The 14,540-nt window shown below is 39.6% G+C and overlaps 1 protein-coding gene across 6 annotated transcripts in view; it reads left to right on the top strand.

Annotated features, from left to right (window-relative positions):
- Positions 1–14,540, top strand: part of NFKB1 (nuclear factor kappa B subunit 1) — a 125,030-nt gene that overhangs the window by 89,033 nt on the left and 21,457 nt on the right. For all 6 annotated transcript variants that reach the window (XM_012179609.5, XM_027970852.3, XM_042251201.2 and 3 more), the window contains 5 exons: positions 558–662; positions 2,800–2,891; positions 4,567–4,705; positions 10,707–10,850; positions 12,757–12,846. In XM_012179609.5, the coding sequence (XP_012034999.2) occupies positions 558–662; positions 2,800–2,891; positions 4,567–4,705; positions 10,707–10,850; positions 12,757–12,846 (570 nt within the window). The remainder of the gene's footprint in view (positions 1–557; positions 663–2,799; positions 2,892–4,566; positions 4,706–10,706; positions 10,851–12,756; positions 12,847–14,540) is intronic.

The following is a 14,540-nucleotide window of genomic DNA, read 5'->3' as shown; positions in this document are numbered from 1 at the left end:
AAAAAGGAAGCTTTTATACTATTACCACACAAAACTTTTATGTCTTAACCACACAAAATTCTAATTTAGGAAAAGGAAATATAATATCTTCATTTTTCTTTTCTGTAGAATAAAAATTAATAGTTTTAGAATACTGTACTTTTCCTAAATTTCTAGGACTCTTGTAAATGGTATATCAGTACCATGGATGTAAGTTTGGGGTTAAAGTCTTGACCTAACTGAAATTGCACACATCCTTTAGCTTGGAACTTCCTGAAACATCAGAAAAGTTCTTTCTCTTTCTCTATTAATGTCTCTTACTGTGTTCGTGGGAGAAATGAATACTGCTCCTTTCTGCCTTATCTATTTTGGGGATAATGAATGAGCCATGCCCAAGCAGTGCTCTGAGGATTTCAGAAGGCACTTGTTATCCATATTTTTGTAATAGCGATATGAGTGAAAGCATCTGTTTGAACTTTCTTTTGGTTAAGTATGCTTTGGTTAAGGTCCCTCACAGGAGGTCAGCATGTGCAGCTGAGGATAAATCATGACGTCTGTTGTTTTTCTCCTGTGAACAGAAGCCCCCAATGCATCTAACTTGAAAATAGTAAGAATGGACAGGACAGCTGGATGTGTAACTGGAGGGGAAGAGATTTATCTTCTCTGTGACAAGGTTCAGAAAGGTAAATACATGCTCTGATCTCAAGATGTGAAGTGTAATTCTGAGTGTGTTTGTGAGTCACTTTTTGGCAGGGAGCCCAGTAACATCTCTCTTCTGGCAAAGAACTCCTTTTAAAAATTTATACATTTCATCTCTTCCAAAATTAAGTTGTCCATAGTTATTTTTTAACCCAACTAATTCATTTAAAATTTTCAACAAAAGTGAAGTGAAAGTCAAAGTCACTTAGTCATGTCCGACTCTTTGCAATCCCATGAACTATACAGTCCATGGAATTTTCTAGGCCAGAATACTGGAGTGGGTAGCCTTTCCCTTCTCCAGGGGGTCTTCCCAACCCAGGGATTGAGCCCAGGTCTCCCTTATTGTAAAGAGAAATAAGAAAATAGTGATCATTGTAGTCAGTGATATTTCAGTGCTTTTATGCTTTAAACTTTGATATGTGAACTTTAAATTAATGAGTAATAGCCTATGCTTCACACACACACGCATGATGAATGTTTTACATAGTGTAAAATTGTTAATTTTTTTCTCTTACAGTGCTTTGTTGCAACACTGAGAGTTTCTCTGGATATCTTCACATGACACTATGATGTCATTTAAGAAAAAGAAAGAATAAGGGCCATAAGAAAAGTCTCAGAGCATATTTCTCTCATAATTTTCACTTTCAGAAAAGGTCTTGGCATTTATCTCTCACTAGATATGGCATAAGATTTATAAGTTAGGAAAAGCAGAAGGAGATTGTTATTTCTCAAGCTTTACTCATTTTTAAAATAAAACCATAAAAGGTATACCATAATAAAGATATACTCACTACAAGCAGTTACCCAGCTGCTTACTCTGATGAGCATTTTCAGAGTAAGCAGCTGTATAACTGGAAACTTACCTCCTATTTAAAGAACTATGGCTTTAAAAAAAGAAAATTGTCCTTTGAGGCCAAATGCTCTGAGATAAAAAGTCAGAAAAAATGAGATCAGATTTTAAGATAAAGGTGTATGTCTTTGTCCCCAAAATGTTTACACTTTCTCTGCAGATTCTGGTATCAGCTTTCTTTTAACCAATTCTATCCAAGTAATTATGCATTTCTAGATTCCTGGGTGTGCATACTATGAGTAAACACAATCTAAGTACCTTTATTTGTAAATGTGACTCTAAGTCATCATCATTACATTGAAATGGCTAATTAAGAGAAGTTTTATACCCAGCTTAAAGAATCTGAATAACTAGGTCCAGGGTGGTCCTATGAATGTCTTACCCAACCCTAATATTTCTAAAATTCTATTTAAATAGAAATATACATTTAGTTTTTACAAGTCAATAATGTATATGCCTCCCTGTGAATGAGGACGTGAAGCCAGGGAGATGCCAACCTGAGTTATATTGTCATATTTCTGCAGGAGTAGAATCCATGACTGAAGTGTGAAATTAAGACATTCTAATTTAACCCAAAGGGTCTAGACCAACACATAATTTAGCAGTTTCTCAACAGGGACTACTAGAATATTGTAGAGAGGTAGCATAGTAGGATGTTTAAGAGCCTGGGGTCTGAACCTTCAGTGTCCGTGTTCAAATCCTGGTCTCTCCCCTTACTAACTGTTCAGCCTTAGATAAGTTACTTAATCTCTTTGAACTCCAGTTTCTCTTCTGCAGAATGAGGATATTAATAGTACATTTGCATCACAGAGTTGAAGATGAAATCAGTTAATATATGCATATAAAATCACTTAGAACAGTGTCTGCCAAATAGTAAACTTTATATAAGTTAAATATTATGTAAATCTGCATCAAGGTGAACCGTCTTTTGGGATTCTGATATTCTTCACTATCTTTCATGTTCCTGGGGAGTGAATTGGTTTAGGGTTGGAGAAGTGGGAACGTCGAAGATTGATTAAGAGAAAACTCAGATTGAATAGGTAAATCTAGAATTCTGTCCTTGTAAATGAAACTTGGGGCCCATTACTATGGTGACAAAAAAATTTTACTCAAAATTTTAAATAAATTCAGAAGTCTATTTTATATGAATTACTTTCAAAAAAAGGTTAAGTACATAGTAGGTAGACTCTAGAACCAGCTTTATTTTTCATCACATTTACGAATGCTATTATAATGTGTGAAATTATACACCTGAACGTGACTGTTTACAGATGACATCCAGATTCGATTTTATGAAGAGGAGGAAAATGGTGGAATTTGGGAAGGATTTGGAGATTTTTCCCCCACAGATGTTCATAGACAAGTAAGTGGATGATGATGGTACGGAAGATGATACTATGTTTTCTGCTTTGTTGAAATTCAGTACTTGGATCCCAAGAATAAAAAAGGAAAAATGATAAGTATTTCTTTAACTTTCATCAAAGAGCACTATGTCTTGGAGTTGTTCCAGAAAAGCTACCTAGAATTATGGGTAAAGCTCTGTCAGGATCTGATCGCCTAGATGCAAGGCTGTGACCCTCAAATCCTTAAGTAGACATGTGTTATGTATTTCACCGGTCTGTTCAGACTAATAACAAAATATCATAGACTGAGTGAATAAAACAAAAGCAGTTTTTGCTTATGGTTCTGGAGCCCATAAGTCCCAGATCAAGGTCTGACAGGGTTGGCTCCTGATGAGGGCTCTCTCCTGAGTTGGCAGACAGCCACCTTCCTGTTATGTCCTAACATGGCAGAGAGAGAAGAAGCTCTCTGGTGTCGTGTCTTTTTATTTTTCTCTTTTTTTGCTGCTTCTCCTTTTAAGACCACTAATCCTATCCAATCAGGACCTTACCTTTGTGACATCTTTTAACCTTACTTATTTCCATAAAGGCCCTGTCTCCAAATACAGCCACACTGTTGGGGCTTCACCATATGACTTTGGAGGAAACACAGTTAGTCTGTAATGGTATTCTCCCAGAGTAACCTGAGGAGACTTGTTAAAAGGGTATTCTAATGAAAAGTGTTGACAGGAGGAGTCTTCTAGTTGAGGCTGATATCATCATGATAAATTAAGATCTCCCAGGAACATTTGAGTATATGACAAAGAGATGAAAATGCTGAATCCTCAGCTTAACAATTACTCTGAGTGATTGAGGAATACAGTTTTCACACACACACAAAATGGAAAAAATCCAAGTGCCCATCAGCTAGTGACCAGTTAAGTCAATGTGAGGGGATATTGTACAGTTATTAAGAAAGCATGAATACTCTACAGACTAACGGAAAGGTCTCAAAGATACAACACTGAAATTTTTTAAAAGATAGATATGAAACAAAGTGTATATAAAAAAAGATTCTGTGTTCATGTTTACATAGCATAAAGAAACTCTGGGAGGTTCTGTGCGTAACTGTTAGATTAAACGTTAATTTTGTGGATGAAATACAACTAAATCTGACTATTCTTATACTAGCAGATATCAAGGAGGCTGTCTTAGAGGTGTTACAGATGCCCTGTGTGTGTCTAGAGCCTCGACCATCCCCACCTCACAGTTGCTGACCCAGTCACAGTGTCTCCCTTAAGGGTTTAGTTTTTCGCTGTGGTTGTTGGCTGGCCATCCTCCTCTCTCTCCTTCCATTATGTCTTTATGATATTGCTGTAAATAATCTTGGAGGCTTTTAAGGCTAATTTGGAAAAGAGGATGTATGCAATATATTTTATTCACATGGTTATTTACACTGAAAGACATTTGAAACTTTAGACAAGTGAACTAATGAGGATTTGCAGTACATTGGCATAATCTTATATTTCAATTTCACATTGGCAATATAATAAAAATATATGGGTACAGAATTCCAAGGTTGTAACTTTCTCTAGGGTGTTGTATTTTTTTTTAAGACACTGTGTCTAAGCACTGGGCATAAAGAATGTGTTTAATGAGTACCACTGCTTTAAAAGAAATGTAGTCCTACTCCAACATTTGTATCTTTGTATCCTGCAGTTTGCCATTGTCTTCAAAACTCCAAAGTATAAAGATGTCAACATTACAAAACCAGCCTCTGTGTTCGTGCAGCTTCGGAGGAAATCTGATTTGGAAACTAGCGAACCAAAACCTTTCCTCTACTATCCTGAAATCAAAGGTAACTCGGTTATTTAAACACTTGCACTTGTTCCAACAAGAGGACAGGCTGTTGAGAAAAGGTCAGGCAGTCACCTCCTTTGACCAGCCTCCTAGTAACTGGTCCTTGGGTCCATGGTACTTCTTTTTAGAGAAGAAAGAAGTAATATATGATTTTAGGGTCATAGAATTAAGTCTAGCCTTTTAAAATAATGTTATTCCCACCGAGTTTTATATGAGGTTGAGCATTTAAAATTTCGCTTTGAATTTGAGAATCTATCATTTATTGAATAACTCGGGGGTTAGGCAGTTGAGATGAAAACGTAAGCCTTGCTGTATAGGAGAATCAGCCACTGGCCTCACTGAGTCACCGAAGACTCAGCCACCATGCAGTGCAGAGCTATAAAAATGGTAAGGCAGCTCTCTGTTCCTCACAAAGGATGCCTCAAGGAGAGAAAATAGTCTCCTTAAATTGCTATAATGCAAATTATTATTTTGGTAATTCTGAAAGTAAAACAGCCATGAAAATATAGGATAATGCCAAGGAGAGAGAACCCTAGATTTTGAAGAAGCCACAAGAAGAAAGCTTCTTCAAGGTCATGAAAGTTGGGCATGTCTTTCAGTAGTTGAGTGTGCCACCGAGAAGGAAAGGGTTTCCCTGGCTTAGGAACAGTTAGTGTGTGTTCAGAGAAAAGTGAGGCTAAGGTGCACCCAGATGGACTCCTGAAGGAAGGCAGGAAGGCAGGGCCAGGCTCTAGGGTGCTGTGATTGGAGCCTACAGAATTGTGCTTTGAAATGGGAAAGGGGAAGGACCAGGCCAGTTTAGATTTAGAATGATGCCTCTGCCTTCTCTACATAGACCCTGAAGACACTGTCTGGGCAGCAGTGAGTCAGAAGAATAATGCAAGAATCCAAGTAAGAAAGGGAGAGGTTAGTGAAGGTCTTAGTCAGTGATGATGTCAGGAGGACCCAGCTGTTGGTTGGGGTAAAAAGTGAAGGAGAAAATCAGGAGTCATGGATGGTTCTAGGAATCCTCGCCTGGGAAGATTGTGATGTGGATGAATTGATGAAGGATCAGCGGAGCAGAAGTAGATTTGGGTGGGCAAAGGCAGAGGTCAGTTTAAACCATGTTGCATTTTAGGTTCCTGTGGCAGATTCCAAATAGGCCGTTCAAAAGACAGGACTGGAATCCAAGCAGGCAGAGTGGGAAATTCAGCCATGAGAATCCTCTCAAAATGAGTATAACAGGCCCCACGAGTATTTGTTAACCTGGAGTTCACTGACTCCTCTGCAGGTCCATGGCAAGAAAAGTACTTTAAAACAACTGGGTTTCTTTATAATCCTATTCTGTATTTTAATACTGAAAATTATGATCCTAAGAAGAGATCGAGGCTGCAAAAGAAGCTGTGGCACAAACAAAATTAGCAGGCCTGGACTAGGGGAAGTGAGAGTGGGGAGGGCCGAGGCACCCAGGTCCCGGCTGAGGCTGGAAGCCGCAAGGTGCAGCGCAGCAGTGCACCGGCCTGCTGACCCTGTGATAACAGCATGTGGTGGCTGACCTTCTAAGAGGGCTTGCTTCTCCTAGAATTCATGTTGTGGTGGGAGCATTTAGAAAATGGCTCCGTGCATTCTTGTTTCTTTTCTGAGCTTGTGACACTGCCACAGATGGGTCAGGTTCATAGTGCATTTTGTTGATGGTTTGAAGACACTGTCAGCAGAGACGACTTTTTTATCTCCACATAAAATTTCGTGTGAAATTCCAGTGTATAAAGCTGAGCAGCTCTGTGTAAAATGAGGTGGCAAGCCCTGCCCACTTGGCTTCCCCAGGAGTGGTCACCTCTCCTTACTTCCCCGCTCTGGATTAACATCCTTCTATAAAAGTAGACACAAAACAGAAACAGGGCAAATTTTTTGGAGTTTCTGAGGGGGAAAAAAAAATAGGTTTCTTCCCTTACAACATGCTCAAATTAATGCCAATTTTTCCAGTACAGAGAATTAGTTAAATAAAGGCAACTCAGATTATCTACCCATATATGAGCCTAGAAATATTCAAAGCTGAACTTGGTTTCTAGGCTGCTTGAGTCTTTTTCCCAGTGGTATCTGTGCCTGGATACAGCAGGGGCACATCAGACTATTACTCTCATTGCTACTCTATTATAGTAGGAGCTATCTTGGGTTGGGGGTCTCCTGAAAGTTCAAAACTTCACCTCTATATGAGAAGCACTTACCTTCCAGGCTATCACTGACTAAAAACCCCATCTATACAAGTAGTATAAAAAGAACCACCTAGAAAAATGAGAGTTAATAGTTGAGCTCCACAGAAAGGCCAGCACGTACTGGGATTGAGTTGTGAAATTCTGTGCGTGGTCTAAGTCACTTGAGTCGTTTTCAACTCTTTAAAGACCCCATGCACTGTAGCCCGCCAGGCTCTTCTGTCCATGGAATTCTGCAGGCAAGAATACTGGAGTGGGTTGCCACGCCCTCCTGCAGGGGATCTTCCCAGCCCAGGGACTGAACCCACATCTCTTGTGTCTCCTGAATTGGCAGGGGGGTTCTTTACCACTACCACCACCTGGGAAGCCCTGTTGTGAGATTAGAACTGTTTTATTGAAGATAACAAATTACCTTAGTCTGTAATACCTTCTGAATTATAAAATCCCAGGTCGAAATAATCACAGGGGGAAATAATCACACCAGACCTGTGACTGGCCCGAAAAGTAGCAGGCAATTTAGCATCAGAGTAACTGTATGGAAATGAATCCAACTGTACAACCCAAAGAATCACTGTCTTCATTTCTCAGAAGTCATTCAACATACCTTCCACTGCTCCCAGCTCCTGGAGTCACTGCCTATCTCATTACCTCGTTTTATATTCTTCACTTATTTTTATCAATATGTAATATTATCTTACCTATTAATCTATGTGTCTGTTATTTGTACTTCTAGTAGGAAGAATGTTCTTGAGATCACAGATTTGGTCTTTCATATTTATTGCTGCATCTCAAACAATATATGTCACACAGAAGATGTTTATTAAATATCTGAGACCTAAGCTACTGATTGACCCACTAATTTGCCATCCTTATCCAAAACACTAGTAACTTGTTGGGTGCCACCAAGCAGGACAATAGACAAAGCAGTATGTAATACTTCTCGTTGCAGAGAATCATCCAGCCCTGAACTCCGCATCTTTTATGGCCACTGACATTGTGTCTCATTAAAGTGTCATGCAGATGGTTGGGTCCAAGGAAACAATCAAAATAATCATGAGAGGGATGGTTGGCAAGGGAAGAAGATAGTTGAGGAGCCGTTGTACAAAAGCAAAGAAAGACCGAAATGACTTCTCAGTCTGAAAAGATGGGGATTAGGAAGAAATAGGATCGTAACCTTTTAGTTACGAAAGGTATGGTCAGGGTAAATGCAGACATCTTTCTTTACTAGCAAACTAGGACCCAGAAAGCAAGAATGAGGTACTTTGAAGGCACATGCACAGCAAAAGGTGGTAGAGGCTAAAAGTTGTACCGACACTTTGTGAACTAAGCTGTTACCTTAAGCCATCCTTTATTACAGGAAGTGAGGATGTGTTAGAGTGTTTCCCAAAGAAGTGATGACATAATGGGCTGCTCAGTAGACGTCGTATCTGATCTGCACTCTGCCCTGACCTCTACAAGTCCCTTAACATCCTAGCTTTGGCTTCCTCTTCTGTAAAGAAGAGCTTGTATTGAGCCCTTTTAAAATAGGTTGATGTTTCATAGTACATCCCATGGTCCACCGTCAAAAACAGACCACAAGATTGAGTGAACCCAGTGTGAAAGTCCCTATGTTCAAGTCCATGGAAATTCAGACTGCAGGTTCTTTTATTTTAAAAAAGCTTGTTGTGGAGTTTCTTGTCCTTGACATCTTAATGACTGTAGCACAGTTAATATTTTTTAAATTGACTCTTAAAAGTTCCCATTTTACAATGATGTAACCAGTGACTGTCCCTGTTGAATACATAGCAAATACCAAATGATCTTTTTGCTAGAAAGCATGTCAGTGGATATTTATTTCTGAAGATGAATGTGTTGTCTGGTTTGCTCTTGTATTTCATATTACTGATGAACAAATATCTCATGTAAGATCAACAGTTTATAGGATGAGTAATAATTCTGTTAGTCATGATACAAATAAATTTTGTAAATCTGTCCAAAACCTTTTAATAAGGAAAATGTTCAAGTTTCTCCACTTTGAAGTCACCCTTTTCTAGTGGGAGCATGTTTTTGTCAAAGTTGACCCATGCTGGCTTTTGTTTTCCTGAGTCTGGACAGGATTTGTTTTTAAAAGATGATTTTTTAAGTATGCCTTGCTACCCTACTTTCCCCTGCTTCATCTTTCAACTGCCCTTAGATGTTCACAAGATAATCAGTAAACAACAGTATTCTTCCTAGCCCTGAGATGGCTGAAACAACCACAGAATTAGAAATTTTGAAGATCTTTCTGAACATAAACAACTACCAGAACTGACCTGAAGAACCAGAAATAGGACAATTGTTAAGTATTGCACTGCTGACTGAAAAAAAAAAAAAATACCCTATTAAACAAAATCCGAAAAGCTTCTTTTACTCCTTTGTTTCAAAAGAGAGAACGCAGGAGGAAAAAAAAAAAAAATATATATATATATATATATATATATATATATGTAGTGGGAAAATCAGAGAAGGTAAAGAAAGGGAAACAGAAAGAAGAAACAAGAATGCCGTGATAAAAAAAAAAAAAAAAAAAGAATGCCGTGATAGACCACAAAGGCGCTTGCAGAACTCAGGGGCCATGGGGCTGGTGAGGAGCGAGAGAGAAACAGAGCAATCACACAAGGAATGAGGGGGGTAGGGCTAAAGAGCATCTAGACCTGGACAGTCAGAAACCTCAGCGGGCATCACTGTATTTCAGTCAAGCAGTGGTCTTAAACTTTTTCGCCTCACGTATTTCATGAGTCACCAGTGGCGACAGATCCCTCTCTTGTTGTCTTTCTGGATCCACCCATTTTTATTCTCGTGGTGACCACCAAGGAGCAGCTGCTGTCACTTTCTGTGCGTGCTGTCTCTGCTTTTCACCTATGCACCGGTGCCAGACTGATCTTCCTAAAACACCACCCTGTCCACAGCGTCCCCAGTTCAGAAACAGTGCATGGCTCTCCTGCCTGTAAATTAAATCCCTTAGGTTCACAGTCTAAGTGCTTGACAGTGTGGTCCCATTCAACCCCGATTCTCACCAGTTCCTTGTAGAAAACTTCCACGTCAGCTAAACTGATGCCCTGTGTTCTCATAAGCGTGCAGCGTACATTGGTTCCTTTGTTTCTTTCTCTGTGCATCCCCTCCCCAGAGCATCTTCCCTTTGCCCCCTCCTAATGGGAGGTTGATTCTGGAAGCCTTTCCTGAATTTCCAGCTCATGGGTCCTCCCTCGAAGTCTTCCCATAAACTCCTGGAACCCTAGTTGGCACCATGAATTTAACGTACATAGTATTATGGTGTCCTCTCTGTCTTTCCCCTAAACCTTAAAATTATATTGGAGGATTCTTGACAGCAAGGGCATGATGTCATACTTCTCTTTATCCATAGCACTTAGCTCACTGTAGATGCATAATAAATGTTAGCTGATTAGTAACAGTTGTTTTGTATGACCATGTGAAAATGTTGTAATGTTGTAATGTAATGCAGTAATGTTTTTCTCATTCAGTTTTTTCAATATCTTCATCTTTTTTGGGGAGTCTAGTGTCTCACTAACTTGAATGACATGGGGCACTTAATCTATTCCAGAGAGAATTGGGTGTGTGCTGTTCTGTGGTCTCTCTGAGGCTAGTTCTTGGTCTTCGTATTCATTGGAATAAATATAATGCTTCTTGAAATTTGGCATCTCTTCCTCCTTGGGTGTTTTCTGTTTCCCTTTAAGATGTTTAAAAATACCATCAGAATCAATATTCTTTCTGTGGCTAGTAGTGGAACTGAATCAATCTCTTCTCCTTTGGTTTCTCTTCCTTTAAATACAGATAAAGAAGAAGTGCAAAGGAAACGACAGAAGCTCATGCCCAATTTCTCGGACAGTTTTGGCGGTGGTAGCGGTGCTGGAGCCGGAGGCGGGGGCATGTTTGGCAGCGGCGGTGGAGGTGGGGGTGCTGGAAGTACCGGCCCAGGTATGAACCGAGGCTGTTCTTTCACATCAGAGACGGTGGATTTCCTTCTAGATTTCCTTGTCTATGCATTGAGTATTTGTGACATTATTGAACATGATTGTTATTGTTTAGGGTCTGAGTCGTGTCCGACTCTTGTATGACCCTATGGACTGTAGCCCACAAGGCTCCTCTGTCCATGGGATTCAACCCAATGGGGTTGCCATTTCCTTCTCCAGGGGATCTTCCCGACCCAGGGATTGAACCCATGTCTCCTGCGTTGGCAGGCAGATTTCTTTACTGCTGAACCACCAGGGAACTCCACTGAACATGATGTATTAACATTCATTACACTTTCCTAGGACTTCTCTGGCAGTCCAGTGGGACTGGCCCTGCAGGAGGCATGGGTTTGACCCCTGGTCGGAGTAAAATCCTGCATGCAGTGCAGCATGGCCAAAAAAGAAAAATTTCCCAGTAAGCTTTTTTCAGAGAAACACATGTTGAATTTATAGTATGTAGATTGGTTCAGTTCAGTTGCTGAGTGGTGTCTAACTCTTTGCGAATATGTAGATAGATAATACCAAAGACTGTAAGAAGAAAAAAAAGTCATGAAGTCAGTTATCCAAAGAATACCTCTTAACATTTTGGTATGTTACCACCTCATGTTTTTTTGAGAGGCAGAGGAGGCGGATACGGTTGTCTTGGTATTCTTTGGAAACATTGAAAAGGTTTCATTTTATATTTATGCTATACTGCGGAGAAGGCGATGGCACCCCACTCCAGTACTCTTGCCTGGAAAATCCCATGGACGGAGGAGCCTGGTGGGCTACAGTCCATGGGGTCGCAAAAAGTTGGACATGACTGAGTGACTTCCCTTTCACTTTTCACTTTCATACATTGGAGAAGGAAATGGCAACCCACTTCAGTGTTCTTGCCTGGAGAATCCCAGAGATGGGGGAGCCTGGTGGGCTGCCGTCTATGGGGTCACACAGAGTCAGACATGACTGAAGTGACTTAGCAGAGATAGAAAGGTTGAAAACATATAAAGTCCTGCCATTATAGGTTAGCTATTTATTTTTTTGTATATATATTATATATTTATACATTTCTCCAAGCATAGCTGTGTTCCTCATTGTATATATTATTTTAATCCATTTAGTCATATGACCTATTCATTATTCTCACATGATTGTGTATAGAGTTATGTATGCTGTTTTTTCCTAACAGTTTAACATAAGCATTCTCCATGGTTATATAAATTTTACATAAGCATAAAAATTATGATTCATAATATTTCATAATGATTCATAATATTTCATCAAGTGAACAAACCATAGTATAACTTACTTGAACATTGTTTCCTAATTTTTTTAATATGAAATGCACTGAACTCCTCTATCCACATTGCTTTTCTTTTATTCCAGTTTATTTCTGTAAATTAAATTCTTTGAAGTAAAATTACTAAGTCACAGAGTATGACTGATGCCCACTGCCACCCCAAAGAGTTTTACCAGCTTATGCCTCCACCAAAAGATGCAGGAGAGTGACCAGTGGGGGCGTGTTTCTGTTGAGGAGTCAGTAGATGTATTTGGGTTGGTTCAGTTTTTTCTCTCCAGAGGTTAGTTCACCGTCTTCTGTGTCCACCAGTCTGAGTCTGGGTGGTAGCCCCTTGCCGTTAGGCTCTCCCCACCATGCGAGAGTGGGAGGCCTCAGATATGAACTCCTGCACACTGCCCAGAACCTGGCTTCTGGCCAGAATGGAATGTTCATGATCCCATGACCCCCCGTGACACGTCTTACTAACTCACAACAGAAGCGACGTGTCAGGCGCACGGAAGCCTGTGCTCACCGGATGGGGGGACACTAAGGTCTGCTGAGGCTTTTTTTTTTAATTGTCGTGAGGTTTCATTTGTTACATCTGCCATTTCAGGGTATGGCTTCCCCCACTATGGATTCCCCACGTATGGTGGAATTACCTTCCATCCTGGAACCACTAAATCTAATGCTGGGATGAAGCATGGTAAGTAGCACTTTTTTTTTTTCCAATCATTACTTACACAACATTGTCTTGAAAAAAACTGATAAATGCAAATAAGACAATAACTTCTTTCCCCCAAACTATTATTTCCTGTGGAGAGTAGAAATTATCTTCCTGATGCTCTATTTATATTTATATATTTACTTTGTACATGGCATGAACAGGGGAAAGAAAAGAACATTAGGAAGGAGCATAAACAGACTTACCTAAACAACAAACATAAAATCACCAAACTTACCGATTCTCCTTGTTTATCAAATACTACACTTTTGAAGACATTTAGAATTTTATAGGGGAAAAAAAAAAAGAATTTTATAGGGATGGTCTTTTCTCATCAAATGTGCCCGCTAATTAGCAGTTGTTCATGTGTTCATGCTTCACGTTGCCTGTCCATTCCAGTGTTGTTGCTGTTCATTCGCCCAGTCGTGTCAGACTCTTTGCAACCCCATTAACTGCAGCACACCAGGCCTCCTTGTCCCTCACCATCTCCCAAAATTTGCCCAAGTTCTTGTCAGTTGCATTGGTGATGCCATCCAGCCATCGCATCCTCTGACACCCTCTTCTTCTGCCCTCAATCTTTCCCAGCATCAGGGCCTTTTCCAATGAGTTGGCTGTTTGCATCAGATGACCAAAATACTGTAGTTTCAACTTCAACATCAGTCCCTCCGACAAGTATTCAGGGTTGATTTCCCTTAAGATTGACTGGTTGATCTCCTTGTAGTCCAAGGGGATCTCAGGAGTCTTCTGCAGCATCACAGATCAAAGGCATCAATTCTTTGATGCACAGTTTCAGTGTACCTATTGAAAAAAGAATACAAAAAGGTCTTTTTGTGTGTTCAACACCTGTTGGACATGTCAGATGCTTTTACATGTTTTAATCGTCTTCTTGATTCCACTGTAAAGAAAATATTAGTTTCCCCATTTTATAGAGAGAGCACATCAAGGTTCACAGATGACCATTCACTCACTGAAGGTACCTATTTGTTAGTGGCAGAACCAGAATTTGAACCAGGTCTGCCTGTAAAGCCTCAGTGCTCTCAAAGTAGCTGTCAGAGAGTATAGTAGGACCTGAATGAGGATGATCAGAAACTGCACAGGATAGCTCCCACAGTGAAGGATGTGAATTTAGACCACATCTTCATAATTTGCTTGAGCACGGGATGGGAAAAATAGCTGCTCTGCTTTCAAGAATTTTAAAAATGCCACTTCCTTGTAATTCCTAGAAGAGCTTTACTTCATTTTCCTCCTTTCCAAATAAACAGGATAAGATGTACATTTTTAGAAGTGTAAAAACATGTTTTTTAAGCTCTTAAAGTTCTCATCACAAGAAAAGAATTTGTAACTCTATATGCTGATAGATGTTAAACTAGACTTACTGTAATGATCATTTTGCAACAGATACAAATATTGAGTCATATTGTATATGTAAAATTATTACAATGTTATATGTCAATTACACCTCAATTTTAAAAAAGTTTTCCGGAAGTGACTTTAAAATAGCTTCAAACTGGGTTACTTATGACCATTTTTTAAACAATTTTTACCCATTATGATTTATTCTCTGCAATATTGTGTTAAAGGGTTCAGTGATTTGCACTCAGAAGTTATATAGCCAAGAGGCAACCAGGTATAATACAAAGAATGGCTCTTAAGTCTTTGCACTGAAGGCTATACAA

This window comes from Ovis aries, chromosome 6, assembly GCF_016772045.2.
Source record: "Ovis aries strain OAR_USU_Benz2616 breed Rambouillet chromosome 6, ARS-UI_Ramb_v3.0, whole genome shotgun sequence".
NCBI lineage: Eukaryota > Metazoa > Chordata > Mammalia > Artiodactyla > Bovidae > Ovis > Ovis aries.
This window is presented reverse-complemented; position numbering and strand designations above follow the sequence as displayed.